This window comes from Thunnus thynnus, chromosome 6 (assembly GCF_963924715.1).
Source record: "Thunnus thynnus chromosome 6, fThuThy2.1, whole genome shotgun sequence".
Lineage (NCBI taxonomy): Eukaryota > Metazoa > Chordata > Actinopteri > Scombriformes > Scombridae > Thunnus > Thunnus thynnus.
Window position 1 is genome coordinate 7,244,735 of NC_089522.1, and position 16,008 is coordinate 7,260,742.

Sequence of the window (16,008 nt, forward strand, 5' to 3'; positions counted from 1 at the left end):
CTTTCAGACCATCCATGCATGGAAGCCTTGCAGGCTTAGTCTACCCTCTGTCTGGCACTGACAGATTGTCCTAGGCCTCCCTCTCTCCTTCTCCCCCTCCTTCCCCTCTTTTCCAGAGTGTTTTTTATGCCTGGGGTCAGTGGGGCGACTGGCTGCCATATTCCTACCTCTCCACCATCTGTTTGTAGCGCGGGATGTCTCTGGCATACAGCAACTTGTTGATGGGAGAGTCCTGTGCAAGGAAGACAAATGGGGAAAACGTGTCCTGAATATCATAAAAACGGGTAATATAAAACTTCCCTATCCAAAGTCTTTCTTTGGCTTTGGAATGCATCTTCAATATTTCCTGTATTGAACAACTCTTAATGGTATTAGTGTGTCATATTATTGTGCTAAAGTGCAGTAATATAATTATACCTTATAGTACTGGCATAGTGGTTTTTGGATTTGTTTATTTAATAGTGTGGCTACAACGGTATAAAATAATACTGTTCTATAGTGCCTTAGGATGATTAGCTCACCCGTCCCAGTTTGTGGTCAGCGATGGTGCAGGAATCCATAAAGGTCTGGGCAATGACAGACAGCACAGCATCCACATGGTCTGAGGTCTGCACATCAAAGATGAACTGTGGGTTCTTCAGGATATTGATCCAGAACCGCAGTGGTAAACTGGTAAGAGAAGAAAGTGGATGCACAAGTAAAATACAGATCTGCTGCTTACAATGTATGTTAAGACAGAATATTTACATGAGTAGCAGAGAAAAAAGATGCTTTTATGAATCTTTTCTTCAGATTGCAACCAGGAAACACAAGAAGGTTCTTTAAAGGGGGCTTTCACAACTAACCTGTTAGATTTGGTTCAAAGAACTGAGTGCGCTTTGTTTGGGCTGTCTAAACAACCAGACTAATCAGCTCTGTGGTGTTTGTGGTGTGAAAACAAAGCGGGCCACCCACAGGACTGTCACAAAGTCCTGTGGGTGATTTTAGGATGAATTCAAAAGCAAAACTACTATTAAATTCATGTGCTGACTGTGAACTACTAAGAGCGATCATCTAAGTGAACGGTGTAAGCCATGTAGCCATGCAGTTAGTTACGGTTAGTTCATTTTTATATTTTTTATCATCAAAAATATAACAAGACATCTTCTGATAACACATACAAAAGCTCATATATTGGTGCAAAATATTTTTGTAATCATGGTAACACAAATACACAAAGCACATGAAGGTTGGAACATACAAAATACTTGTACATACAACCTGCATATGATTTTATGTTTATTTTCTTCTCTGTTTTGAACCTGCCTCCCAACAGAAGTGGGATTAAGTAAACAGTTTGAGGCGCACATTGGTCTGTACGATGCATTGCAGAGATTTGGGAGGTGTGTGCACTGGCTCCTCTGGGAGACCTATGGTTACCCACAATACAGAAGCATAATTCCAGTTTGAGTACAGGGGATTATTCCTGATACAGATCGTGAAAGGGGAGGTTTGTTGAGCTTGTGTCCTACTCAGCGTATTTTATCAGTTCCTCATTAGAATGTGCGTGAAACGTTAAAATGTGAGTGAAACATAGCGACCACACAGTAACTACCCATATAGATACTTTATTTATGATATAAATGATAAAAATAACAAAACCCTTGCATTTCAAATTCATTTTAAAATCACTGCACATTAAAACTATGCGATCAACTGTTGTCCATATGTTCTGTGTGGGTAGACTTTACTGACACAAGAGGTTCTTAAACCTTTAGATGAAATTCCCCTTGAAGTTTATAACCTTTCTCACATGGCGGCCCACCAGGAGTTGGCCTGTGACCCATCCTGTCTTCCAACTCTGTCTCCAAACATCCAAACCTTTTTTAAGCTGCTGCTGGGCCAGGTACCTGTTGGTTTTCCAGATGTGGATGGTCTCGGGGTCTGTGATGTTGTGCTGCAGAGCCTGCTCATCCAACAAGTCGAAAAAGTATTTGACTGCCAGAGGTACGGGACGACTGGTGCTGAGGATCGCAGTGAATAAATCATCCACAAACTTCTGCAGAGTGCCCTGAGACAGCAGACAGAGTCAAACAGATAAATAAAGCATGAAACAAAGAAAAGATGCTCTCATTAAACAAAAGCTAAAAAGTTTATATTCCATTCTGCAGCTGGACAGTGGAGTTTAAGTTACTTGTTTACAGTTGGACAGATAACTTACAGCACTCAACTAACCATGTGTAAACAACCAAATTAATTATTTCTTTATGCTGATAAGTGTCAGTGCAGTCCAAGAAATCTATGGCAAAATGACTTTCTGCTCCCTTAGAGCAAAAATGGAGGCATCTCCTGTGAATGATTCCTACTCTGCCGATGTAAAGTTTCTGTTTCTCTATATCCTTCTGTCTCATACATTTGGATAATTAATTCATTTTTTAAGTGTCAAAATTTCAATGTGAATGTTGAAATGTATTGATTTCTTTGTGTACCATACCCTCAACTTTTGTGTGGTATTAGGTGGGTCACATTGAGCCAGGACATAATTGGCATTCGAAGTCAAAACAGACATAAAAATGTGCATTTAAATATATCACACACTGTATATTGGTAGCAAATATAATAGATAACATAATTTATTTTCAAAATCTAATTTTTCTGGAACCTAAAGGGTAAAGTATTATTCTTTTTTTTGTCAAGGAACATGTTGTCTGCTCTGTATATGAGGTGTTATCAGTGCCTTGCCTAACCATCCAGATCACAAAAGCACTGTTTGCCAAACCATCCAGTCTGTTGTAAAAGACATAAAGTGGCCATGGCAAGGTTTTTATTTGCTGCGGCTCTATAAATTGTCCACACTTCTTGAGCCATTATGATCCAGTGTGATCACTGCCTTACAGTGCTGGTAGCCACTAAACTCTCCATCTCTGTGTAGTGTACAGCACCACATTTTTGCTGTCATCTTCCATTTGAGGAGTTCTTGTCCCAGGTTATATGAGGTGAATAAATTATTACAGGAGGCCGTGTGTCATGTCTAACATCGCAACAGATGTGAGTGACAAATATGGGAATTTAAACTTTATCAACACCAGATTAAAGACATACATTTGTAGGGGGATACTGTGTGTGTCAATATACACTGTGATAAATGTTCTTCATAGAAAATAAGCCGGTGTCATGGAGTTCCTAATGAAGAGCCAATTTTTTAATACAGAGAGTTTATTTTAGTAACCGTTTTTAATGGATAATTTTGACCTGAACATCAAAACTTTTCAAATGTGAGTGAGTACCACCATTACTGAATGACACCACTCGCATTCTCTCTGTTACCTTCATGGAAAGCAGTCGTGTGAGGTAGATCTCGGGGATAGCCTTGGCTCTCTCTCCGCCCCTCTCCCTCAGACTGCCTCTCCTGTGCTTGGGCAGCTCGGACTCCTCACTCGCTTTCACTAGATGCCAAAGCCTCACTCCTCCTTCCTCCCCATCATCCAGCATAGGGGTCTCTGATAGGAGGAAGCAAACAGTCGCATGAGTATATTTCTGTTGGTTAACTCCTGTTCAGGTGATGTCAGTGCTTTGAAACTGTGTGAAACCAAGGTGGATTTTTGTGACTACAAACACAAATTCTTAATGTTACAATCATTATATTATTAGGAGCACAAAAGGGTCCAAAGAATACAGGTATCTTCAATAATATTGCTTATTTTGCTACAGTGAAATTTGTTTAAGACTAACTCTAAGCTTCACACTTCACCTCAACCAGTGTAACATGCTGTAAATATACACAGTCAAACAGCGACCTCTCCTGGTTATTTAGACTCTGTTCAGCTGACTGCATAAGGATCTGCATGGATCAACATTTGCTTACCCTTACATCTTGATACAGCTGCTTATGCGCACATAAAGACATGTGTACACGAGTGTGTGTGCATGACACTCACTCTCTCCGGGCATGTAGTCATGGCTGTCATGGAGGTGATGTTTGGTGTTCCTGGGGACCAGGGCGACCGTTGCTCCATCAGGCACCTGTGTTACACCATTGTATCACAACAGTGGGGAAAAAATGGCCTTGAAACACATGAATTTTATGAATGTGGACTAATTTCAGAAATGGTTTTAACCGCTACTTTATTCTGCACATGCTAGGTTGATGTGTGTGTGTATGTTAGTGTTTATGTGACTTGCACTGACCTTGTAGTGTTGCAGTGTATTAAGGCGCTTCCATGAGCCTTGCACTATTGATGTCAGGTCCTCATCTGATAGGATTAGGTGACCTGCAACGCCTGCACGCCACTCTGGAAGGAAAATGTTTGTGTAAACTCATAAAACTGCATATTATATATTATTTAAGACTGAGTCTCAATGATACTAGAACAAAAGCACATATGACACACGTGTCGCTTCTCTACAAGTTAAATTTTTTATTCAGTGCAGAGGATTTTTGTTTTTACTCTGAGTCCAAATTGTAGAGTAATGAAACAACATGTAATCCTGTGCAACAATGTGGCTCTCAGCTTTTAATAGTTTTTGGACAACAATGGAGCTCTATGGCACTGAGGAATAAGATATATCAGGTTTTCAATACACAGACAATACTTGTTAGTAGGATCAGTTCATTGTTACTTTTGTTCTTTTCATGGGATTTGTTGAAAGTATGAAAAACATCTAACACTGCTGACTTCCATCCTTTAATATGATCAAATGCTACCTAAGATCTACTGCCAACTTATCACTGTATCAAGATGGTAAGGAGAAGGTGATAAGGTGAAATAAACTACACTTACCGAGGTGCAACGAGTCAATGTGTGGCCTCTGGGAAAATGAGGTTCCCTTCCATGTTTGTTCAAGAAGTTTCTCCTTAACTTGGGTGATGGTGTCACAATCCAGGACCTTGGCAGGCACTGTCTGGGAAGTGGTGCCTCCACTGGCCACAGCATTTAACATCACAACATTAAGGGTCTGGAGAGATGTACAAGAGGGCTGGTTACCAGTAGAAATGTTGTAAAACATACACCACTACTGTATGTATGATTACTGTGTGTGAGCATGGCCTGAACAAGTCAGCTTAAGTCTAATATGTTTATGTGTGTGCAGTTGCAAAAGACAACAAAGAAAAACAAAAAATAACAGTCAGCCTTTTAAGTAATATACACAATTATTTTCCATGATTGTGTATTCATGACTTTAAATCAGTACATACTGTAATAAACCAATTGTGGGAGACGGAATTTCACTGACACTGTAAACACATTAATTAACCCTGGCTGTGTTAATATACAGTATATAATGTATGTGTGTGTTCTAACCAGGGTGCGGTACTCCACGTCCTCTCGTAGCAGCCGGTTGTCGTTCAGTGTGTACTTGGCCTTTCCTGTCACAGCATCCACGGGTCCCTTGTCCACCTGGTGCTTTATTGCTCTGAACAGCATGTAGAACGACTCCCCTGCTGATTCCTGGCCAAGTATAAATACGGAAGGTCAATTAATTTTAGAGTCATTCGATGGGTCTCCTGACCAAGTGGCCTCCATGACTTCACTTCAGACCTTTTATCACACCTGATGAACTTAGCTTAAAATGCTGGATTGTGGATTACAGTCAACATTTCCTAACATGTACTCTGCCTTAAGGTCGTATCTGACTTCAAGGGAGAATTTTTTTTTTCTCAAAATCCAAGTTTGACTTCAATGACTTGATTGATGACTTCTCTTCACTAAAGGCCAGAAGAAGTCGGTGGTCTGAGTAGAACATTTTTCACTTTTGTGCTGTGATTAGCTGTGTGTCTCTGCATTACATTTGATTCTCATTTGTATTACTTAATTAGTATGTGATACTTTATTTAAATTATTCATGTATGATTTGTTTTGACCCTCAAAGTTAAATATTGTCTGATGTTAATACTATGCACAGAGTAAAACAGAACTAAAATGTAGTGAATGAAATAAAATTATCAATATAACTTCAACAAAATAGATGGTGTGTCTAGGATACATGGCCCTGTGCTTATTGTGCGTTGGCAGAGGGTGTGTAAAACAATATTTACTTCATATCAAGTGTCATTTCAGGTGGTATTTTAGAGGATAACAAGAAAAATCAAAGCGTCTCACAATTTCATCTTCAAGTTATTGGTCTCTAGTCAAGTGTAAAATACTTCACTACATACCCTCAGAAAGGTGAATAGACAAATGGACATCCAGTTTGTTAAGAGCTTCTCAACCACTGATTCAGTTCTGGAAAAAATTAAAGTACACACATAAGTAATACATAACAATCCATGGATAAAGGAAACCCCTTACCCACTAACAAGGATAACTCCAGAAATGGACATATTTGCTCCCTTCCTCACCTCCTGAGCATCAGTTTGGGGTTCTTGGCCACATACTGTTCCACCAAATCATTAAGCAGGGTCTTCAGGATGTCTGTGAAGTACTCCAGTTTACCATGCAGGGCTACAGTTAGCAGAGAGGCCACGTAGGCCCGGTCCCTTGGGGAAAATGTCCGCTGGACCTCCAGAGTGTGAATAAACTGGAGGGACAACAGGTATAAGAAGATGTGAAGCAAATTTGTCCTGTCTACCTGAGACATCAAGTTATGGGGAAAAACAGTGTTATGGAAAATCTGCATTACAGTTTCTACACCAAAAAAAAATGAGAATCTTGATCTGTTGCAGTAACAAATTTAAAAAAAATCACTTAATAACCTACTTCAATTAAGAAAAAAAAACATAAACCTGTTGGCTGACCTTTGTGAGAAAGAGTTTACTGTTGAGCAGATTAGACAGCTGAACCAGCCCTTGCTCCACAGTCTGCCTTCGACTTTCTGGAACATCCAGATCTCGTCTCAGTGGTGACTCCTGGTGACCCGGGAAGAAAATGCGCTCAGCATAGGCCCGGTAATCAAGGAAGGGAATCCCTGAACCCACCAGATCACTGGACATGTCCATCATCTCTGTCATCAGGTCTGAGGGAAGGAAAAGAGATGAAAGCATCAGTTTGAGTATTTTCCTCATTTTAGGACAGCATTGAGCTGATGTTATGTTTAAAAGTTAGTAGAGAACGTCTGGATTGGTACCTGTGAACTCCTTCTTACACCGGTCTCGTACACTGGTTTCCAGGTTCTCTAGCTGTATCTGCACCTTCTTATAGTCCCTCATGGCCTGTTTGCTCTTCCTCCTGACAATCAACAATGATGAATTAGCATCATTTAGGTCAAGAAATAAAGCCTTACTACGTAAGAGTAGGACTACAAACTGCATATACAGTATGATCCTCAAGTGTGCAACCTACTGTACAATGCAGTCTGCTGAGGACAATAAGGTTAAGTCAGTGGAATTAAAGTGAAATAATAGAGTACTGTATGTGTTTACCTGTATATGAGGACTATGATGAGCACAATGAGAGCCACTATGGAGGCTCCCACCCCAACTCCCACCTGGGCCTCCAGGGGGAATGTGGACTGGGCCTGGCTGTCGTACTGCACTCTGCCCAGGGAGAAGTTCAGGTTCCCCATTTTCACCTGGAAAGCAAAAAGGACAGACTTTTTACACAATAAAGGACAAACATTATTTGTGTGGGCGTTAAAGAAAATTTAAGTTAAACAGTAACGAAAAACAAAACAAAATTAAAGCTGCAAGAAGAGATGATCAGGCTCTTGCACCTTTGTGGACGTCAGAGCATACTGCAGTCGAAGTGTTGTTATTGCAGAGCAATACAATGCAGCAATACATTTACCAGAGTACAACAGACACCTATATACATTTTCATGAATATTGGACATTGCATGTAGGAGATAACAATAATTTCCTATGTCCACTATGTGGTGCTAGAAAACTAAATGTACATTATGTTGCTGCATATCAAATGTAGACCACACACTTTAAATTATATGTAAATTAAAGGAAGTTTGTAACATGAGGCTTGCTTCCTGTTGCCAGTAGGCGGCGCTAAACAAGTGGGTCATTAATGCAGCAACACATTAAGTGGAGGTCACCTGACATGCATATACATTGTCATTAATATCGGATGTTGCATGAAGGAGTTAAATATCACTTCCTGTTTCATGGCGAAATATGCAAATTGACTGGTACGCCATGTCAAGGACGTTTCATGAAAACTCAAGAGCTTAATAACTTAGCATGCAAACGTCCTTAGATGACAACGACCAAATTTGAAGTTGCTCTGGTTAATTCTCTATGAGGAGTTTGTTAAAGTACAAAGCCTATAAATGGCAAAAACTGCACAAAAATTGTACAGTAAATTCAAAATGGCTGACTTCCTGTTGGGTTTACGGTATGGCTCCAAGAGGCTTTTTTAAGTCTGGAGATGTTACATCTGCCTACCAAATTTGGTATATCTACTTGAAACCTTATGTGGGGACTTCAACTTTGATATTTTGTCAGGGTGCTATCAAGCCATTTTGCCACAGCTATGCCCAAGACCCCTAAAACATAGTTTTTCACCATTTCTGACACATGTGCAAAGTTGTGTGAGTTTTCGAGCACCTTTAGCCACTCAAAAATGCAATTCATTTGGATAATAATAATTCCTTGCATTACTATAGCGCTAAATACAAGCACACACTGTTGTTCCTTTTACACAGATTTACTACTATATCCTTTACCCACTGAATGTAAATGTGCACCGAATTTGAATTCCAGTTTCTTAGTATTATTACTCACTGTGAACTCAGGCAGACTGTCCATGCCATCCGGTTTCTTAATGGCTGTGACTGAAGGCTGCTGGGCTGGTGGCTCACAGTACAAGTGGTTGTGTGTCAGGGTCTTCACCGAACACACTCCCTCCCCTATCCGAGCCTCCACCTCGTGCTTGTAGATGGCGAGATCCAGGTTTTCTCCCTAGAAGGAAAAGATGGCATAAAGTAGCATGACCTTTCTTTTTCAGTATTGATAATTACAGCACTGTAACGTGTTGAAACTGTGTTTTTATAAAGCTGTTCTTAGGCCTGGGACTATTTCTAAAACACAGTAGAGAGAAGAAGATGAAGGTTACTGGCACCCACCTCAACAGAGATGATGCTGCCGGGTTTGTGGTGGTAGGGTTTGCTGGGGTCATTCTGGTTCAGCGAGTAGAGCTTTGGGTTGGGCTCGTAGCTGAAGGCTTCATTCCCCACAGTGCTGAAGTCAAAATGGAGACTGTCCAGCAGGAAATGAACTTTGACCCTGGCCCTCCTGGCCTCTGGACCGACCGCCGGGGTCGGACATAAAATGAGGGACGAGCTGTTCACTGTGCAACGAGACTCATACTGGAATCGGTGGAGGAGACCAAAGGAACGATGACATGATACGTTAGGCACACTCTAGAAATATTAGTTCATAAAGGAAAATTATGATCATCACAGTAAGAAGTAATGACATATACAAACCTGTTTGACATGACAGAGTGTACCCTCGGGGCAGTCTGCCTCTGGGACGATCCTCCTCCATCTCCTCAGTGGACCCAGATGATCCTGTCCTCTGCTCAGGCTTCCCTCATTCCCCCTACTGATGCTCCTTCTCTTCCTTGGAGGGAGAGTATCTGGAGGACTGAGGGTGACCCTCATTTTTGGCTCTTGGACCACATCCAGGTTCTGACCAGAAACTCTGATGATTCTCCCTCCACTTCAGGGAAAAGTAGTGAAAAAGAAGAAGATCATGGTAGTTAATTTATCATATGTCATATTTAACTGCTGCCTTTGGGGGATATTTAGCAAGCTTGTTGCAAATCACTGTCTTGGGTACAGTATTTTGTAACCACAAGTGTTGAATGTAGTTGGCAATATAAATAAGCTCAGCTGCAGTTCATCAGCTGCAGTCCATCTGATTTGGATAAAATGCAGCTATTGTAAATAAGTAAATAATACTGATGCTGGGCTGTTGTGATGCATGCTGTTCACACCTGGAAAGTAATGGAGCTCTAAAGGAAGTGTTTCTTGCTGCTGAATTTACAATACTAGTTGAAGGGAAGATATTTTTGGAACTGCATTCATCCCGCAAGAAGAAATCAATAATCAGAGATATTGTAATGAGATATTATGTAATAATTTGATGTTGTCAGCTCAACAAAGGGATCAGTGATTGAATAAGTTATGAAAATTAATGTGTGGGATTTTTGGTAAATCTTTTAAATTCCTTTGATTATATAAATTCTGTAAAATAAAAGAGGCTCACTTGATATGTGTTACTGGCTACCTTTGTCGTATCGCACTGGACTGGAGCTGTTGTGAGCCATTAAAAATCAGGACATAAAAGCAGGAGGCCACTGGGAGAAACAAAACGTTTAAGTCGTGTGAGAACAGGTTGTCACCATTGCTTGTTCTTCTTATGTTGTAAAGTAACTTTGTGGTGCATCTTTTCATATGGTGCATACATTTCTCTCCCTCTGCCTGTCCGTCTCTACTCTCTGTTTGTCTCTGCTATAGTCTCTCTCCTTCTGTGTGAGTGTGATAAAAATGTCAGATTTTACATCTGTTTTCCCCCTGATATTAAATTTCAGACACAGTTTCCTGTGCCACAATGGTCAGTCAGCAGTGATAAATCAAGTGGCTACTTGTTCCATCTCTTCCTCTCATATTAAACAGAAACCCCATGAAAATACATACTGAATGAGACCAAACACAATTTTCAGTGGTGCCGCTTTTTTCCATTTTACCAGCGAACAATCTTGAAAGGTTCCTTCAGTAAACAGAATTTGACTGTTAAGCATCTACAAAGGGCTGCAGATCTGTAGTAAATATCCCTCTTAAAGGCATGTCACAAAAGTTTGTCACGTTCAATTTTTTCACTTTTAGACAATGCTACTCCCATACGAATATTCAATATTACTCCCACATATTACTGTACATGTGGGAAATTTTTGGTGTAATTTTTGGTAATTTTGGTGTCTATGCTCACAACCTCTCAAAAGGTAATTTAACAAAAAGGCAATGACAACTCAGCATATTACTGTAACGCATGCTCATCACCTGCTAATTTTTCAACAAATACATCAGGATCCTGAGTTAAATCTTAACCTTTAAGCACCGTAAAAGCCTGAGCACAAGTGGAGGTTTCCTAGCCATTTGTAAATCTAGATTAAAAAGAGATCAGCTTCTTCTCTTAAAGTGGTCTCCAGATGAAGATGAGACGAGACAAACATCATCTTTCAATTTACTTCTTAAGATTGATTCCTTCCTGTTGTTTCTGCTGTTAAACGGTAGCGATTTGGCGTCTTCATCTTACTAAACTCTTAGCTGTATCCAGGCAAAGATTAAAAGTGTCACCACAGCAATTACACTATGTCTTCTACTTATATGGTTTGAATATAGAGTGTCTTGAAAACTATTTGAAAGCCTCTATATTGCTTTATTAAGACTGACAAGCACCTGAGAAAGCTTTTGGATGGAGCGGCCATTGTGATGTTGGGGTTGGGAGTGTAATGATACACCAAGCCCTGTAGATGGCGTTCAGCTCCACCAAACCGCACAGTGATGGCGTGTTCGCCTGTTCTGTTGCTGCCTCTAGTCAGACAGCTGATCTGATCCTCCAGGATGTTTAGCCTAAACAAAGAAAGACATTTCACATTTTAACCTACTCTCCAGATATTTTATCACAAATAAATATATAATAAAAAGTGTGATTTTTCACTCTTAACATTAAAACCCTTTGTCAAAACTCGTGGTAAATTAGAGACACTTACACAATACATGGCACTCCTCCAATTAGGACGCTGACTTCACTCGGGTGTCCAGTCCTCAGTCTCCGGCCTCTGATAGTAAGAGACGAGCCCCCTGCTTTAGGCCCTCTTTGGGGGAAGATGCTGCTCAGTACAGGATCCTTGTAATGGAGCAACAAGGAGAAAAAGACAGATTAAGGACGAGATGCAAAGATGTGCAAGAGAGAAAAAAAAAATACAATCAATAAGCCAATATTGAGTGGAAGATTTATTGAGGAGATAAAAGGGACACCGGGGCATTCTGGGAAACACTATAGGGTTGTCTCACAGCCAGCTAGTAACACAATTAATTTACTTGTCACTTGGGTCAATTAATTAAGACTGTTGTTAAACCTGAAGTCCTTTTACTGTAATGTAAATAGGGAGATTAGTTTATTACTTCATTGCATTGCAGGGGTTCACTTACATTACACAAGGCACAATTTCAAGTGAAGCCTAATTAACAAAAGCCACGTGGGAGCTGTCGTTTCCGTATGTGAGGTAAATGATCATGGAGATTAAACAGCGAAATTTGTAAAATTCATGTCAAAACACATCTCTCTCTGTACTTTCTGTAGTTGTGTCTCATCACAAACAGGTCACAGTCGTATCACTCTATTCAAATGAAGCATTTTGGGATTAATTTAGAAAAACACCAAGGGACTTCACTCTCAGCAAGTGCCGTCTGTTTTGGTCCACACCCAAGAGCGATTACTGTGTTCTCATATATTTACAAACTCAGGGGGAAACACGCCAGAATTCAAAATAACTGCTGCCCATGAACTGGGTGTGAAAATGCCCAAGAGATGTCTTTGTTTTTATAACGTTTGTTTAATTGCCTCTGCATAGTTATACAATTCTGCAGTATGAAGTGAGGCTTGCTGACAGGCTGTAGCAGTAATTTCTGTAGTCATCCTGTGAGTTTACATGCATCTAAGTAAAAGGTTATAGTCTGGTTTCTGCGGTAACCTGATTTAACTTCAGATATATGAGAAATACTGTTTCCGTGGTAGGGTTTTAGATACACACTCCAGCGTATGTTCACTGTTTTCCTGTGTATCCTGGTTTCTTGTGCATGTAAACGTACAGACTGTTGCTGCATTTACCTGGAAGCTAAAGATCTGGGCCGACAGTCCGAGTCCTCCTCCCCTCACTTTGACTGAGGCGTGGCCGCTCTTCTCTCCTCCACTGCTTGAAGTCTCACACACTATCCTAAAAGATAAAAACATACAACTGTTACAACTAGGACACATAGAAAACATTTTACAAGCCGTTCATTTTGTGGTGTAACGTTGACTTGCCTTGAGGAGACTTCATATCTGCTGTGGATTACACTGCAGGGAACCCCAGCAACCGTGACTGAGTTCTGGATGTCTTCAGCTCTCTGGCCGAGGTTAGAGCCTGAAATAGTCACGACTGTCCCTCCCTCCACAGGACCGGACACAGGGTCCAACTGAAACACAAGACATCAAGTATGAAATGTATATACTGCATTCTACCTGAGTTATACAAGATCACGATTCACACACAGACAGTCAGACTGCACCAATCTAATATACTGTAATGCCTCAGATACCATTACAGCAGGGCATAAAAATGGGTGTACAGTAGGGATGTAATGACACAGTCTGCTCATGGTTTGCGAGGATTCATTAAACTAGGTTTATGTTTGATTCATGGTATTTTAAGTTAGACTGAAAATAAAGCGAAATAATTCCCTCATTTATTTGCCACAAATCACAATTACCAAAGCAGATGAATACTGCTGTGTAGTCACTTAAATATGACACAAAACAATATTATGGTGCCCGGTGGCCTGACGTTTAAGATGCCAACCATGAATCACAACGCCCTCGTTTCAGGTGCGGCCAGGGAGCTTTGTTGCATGTCATTTCCCGTCTCTCTTTCCCTGCACTTCCTGTTTTTTGTCTTGTTTTGACATGTTTCAACTGGAGTGGTTCCTCTCTCTTGCAGAATGATGAAGAGGTGATGAATGTGTCTGATTTGCTTGCTGCAACTTAAATTTTCATGTAGAACGATAAAAACTGAAGTGAACTGAATGAAAGGAGTTCCGTCTGCCCATATGAGCTGTCACACAGAAATGAGGAATAAAAGAGACTGCACTAAAAAAAATCCAGCAGTCATGACGAGATAAAAATACCAGACACAAAAATTAAATTTATTATGAAATGAATTCCTCTACTACCTTTTCCCTTCTTCCCACTCCTCTTACTTTTTCCTATCAAGGCAAAAAAGTGTTCAAAGGAAGATAAGAAATTCTTACAAAGTGAATGACAGGTGCAGGACAGATGTGTTTAATCTCATCAGTGCAGGAGTCCTGGTAAATACAGCGAGAGCTAGCAGTGCCACCGCACCAAACGCAGCCATACTTGGGGTCAGCAGTGCGACATCGACTGCAGTCTGACCGTCCAACTGAACAATTGAACAGAGTCACTGAAAAGAGGAAGAGAGGACGTCAGTGAGGAAGCAACATTATTTTAATGTCAAACAAACATACAGTATGTACGTAGTGGCACACACTGAATCTACTGCACATTCTGTATATAAACAGAATATCTCATCATCTCTCACAGACAAATACTATAAACTTGGCTCCCACCATACAGATCCTCAGCGCTGTCGATGAGAAAGTTGTTCTTTCTTCTCACGTTGATCATGGCTGCATATTCCTCCATCAAGACAGAATAGGCATACTGAAACACAAACAGCAATTAACAGTCAATACAACATAAACACTGCATGTTATGAGATGTATGAGGTGATGTTATGCAGAGCCATGTGCAAAGCAGTTACAGTATGTGTCAAATTATCTGCAGATACATTGGTTATGAGAGCTAATGAAACACACTCATGCAAACGCAAAATTACATCATCAAGAGAAGGCAGTTTATTGATTTTTGTTATTATAGCATGCGTCTGGTTTATTGATGTAGTATAGGGTTGTTTGTGACCGCTCTTTTTGTTGATTTATACACATTTACAAACATTATGAATGGTACCATATGGGTTCAGGTTTACTCCATCCCGTTGAGACAGACAGAATCAGATAAATTCTCAAATCAGTTCTCAATGTTTTGTATTGTGGCTGCAGAATAGTGACTCAAATTATGTGTAGTGAGCTCCTGAGAGATGCTTTTGCTTGCAAAAGACCAAAAAAAAAGGATTGCCATCCACAGAAACCTGATCCAAAGGAAACTCAAGAGCCACAATGTTACAATTCTGAACACTATTTAATTAAATTGATGATCATGTAAATGAATATAAACAATTACATTCTGGCCTATATGGCAAAGCTCATCCATCTAATAATTCAGGGACAGGCCCGTTCTTTAAAGAACAGACACCACCACTACTTGAAGCATGTAGCCTAAAAAATTCAAAACATTGTGCTCAATCACTACATTTAGAAATGTCTGACCTGATGTGGTTGGCAGGTGATAGAGAAGACTGATTGCTGAGTGGCATCCAGCTCCACAGAAGCATCCACCACCACTGACTGATTCTCGATGTCCAACACACACTCATACTCCAAATTCTCATCCTAAAAGAACATACCAAATACTTTTAAGTACACACATATTACAAATTAGTGTATTTGACCCATGTCAGTAGGTAGACAGTAGGTGGTACGAACTTTTTTTCCACTGTCATAGTACCACACTGTCAATGCAAAAGCTACAATTCACACTATGGATTTTTGAACAATCGCTCACATAATAATGTCCGTTTTGTTATGACAGTGAAAATCTATTCAAAACCACAGTATGCATTAGAAGTCCCTGTGGTCTAAAGCATTTAATACAAGCTTTTACATCCTTGTGAATTTAGATAGAAAATGTATGCATATCCCCGGACAGTTACTTTTCAGAATATGTTAGCAAAGCTGCCCTTGTACTGCTGCCCTACTCAGTGCTGGTGAAGAAGCTTCAGGACTTACCTATCCATGACAACCTCAAACAAATCCCAGCCCCAAACCTTTGAATTCTGAAGCTACGTATAAGATGGATATGTTGGGTTTTTTTTTTGCTTAAACATGATATGAACAGCTTAAGAGTAGAACTACACTACCCATATGGACAGTTACATTACCTGAAACAGGTTTAGGTGGTGTCCCACCAGAGTGATCTTCCTCTCCACATTGACGGGAAGGAGAGAGGAATCCTGAACTTTCTCCACACATGGACATTCCTGATGGCACATTATTAACCATTATAATATCTATACATAATGGAAAAGAAAATGCAGCCGTATTTTATAGACCGTGCAAATGGAATCTGCTCTAAATGGCCAACAATATGTGGACACCTGCTTTGTGAATATCTCATTT

General features: G+C 40.2%; 1 protein-coding gene across 1 annotated transcript in view; it reads right to left on the reverse strand.

Annotated features, from left to right (window-relative positions):
- plxnb1a (plexin b1a) overlaps window positions 1–16,008 on the reverse strand; it is a 66,532-nt gene that overhangs the window by 5,973 nt on the left and 44,551 nt on the right. The window contains exons 13-36 of the mRNA XM_067591450.1: window positions 15,771–15,869; window positions 15,100–15,222; window positions 14,281–14,374; window positions 13,945–14,114; window positions 12,962–13,113; window positions 12,767–12,872; window positions 11,646–11,782; window positions 11,332–11,505; window positions 9,355–9,589; window positions 8,992–9,234; window positions 8,651–8,827; window positions 7,340–7,488; window positions 7,045–7,145; window positions 6,716–6,933; window positions 6,320–6,498; window positions 6,137–6,203; window positions 5,283–5,429; window positions 4,761–4,935; window positions 4,168–4,271; window positions 3,918–4,002; window positions 3,307–3,479; window positions 1,890–2,050; window positions 522–669; window positions 168–232 (exon numbers count right to left, since the gene is read on the reverse strand). Of these exons, the coding sequence (XP_067447551.1) occupies window positions 168–232; window positions 522–669; window positions 1,890–2,050; window positions 3,307–3,479; window positions 3,918–4,002; window positions 4,168–4,271; window positions 4,761–4,935; window positions 5,283–5,429; window positions 6,137–6,203; window positions 6,320–6,498; window positions 6,716–6,933; window positions 7,045–7,145; window positions 7,340–7,488; window positions 8,651–8,827; window positions 8,992–9,234; window positions 9,355–9,589; window positions 11,332–11,505; window positions 11,646–11,782; window positions 12,767–12,872; window positions 12,962–13,113; window positions 13,945–14,114; window positions 14,281–14,374; window positions 15,100–15,222; window positions 15,771–15,869 (3,482 nt within the window). The remainder of the gene's footprint in view (window positions 1–167; window positions 233–521; window positions 670–1,889; window positions 2,051–3,306; window positions 3,480–3,917; window positions 4,003–4,167; window positions 4,272–4,760; window positions 4,936–5,282; window positions 5,430–6,136; window positions 6,204–6,319; window positions 6,499–6,715; window positions 6,934–7,044; window positions 7,146–7,339; window positions 7,489–8,650; window positions 8,828–8,991; window positions 9,235–9,354; window positions 9,590–11,331; window positions 11,506–11,645; window positions 11,783–12,766; window positions 12,873–12,961; window positions 13,114–13,944; window positions 14,115–14,280; window positions 14,375–15,099; window positions 15,223–15,770; window positions 15,870–16,008) is intronic.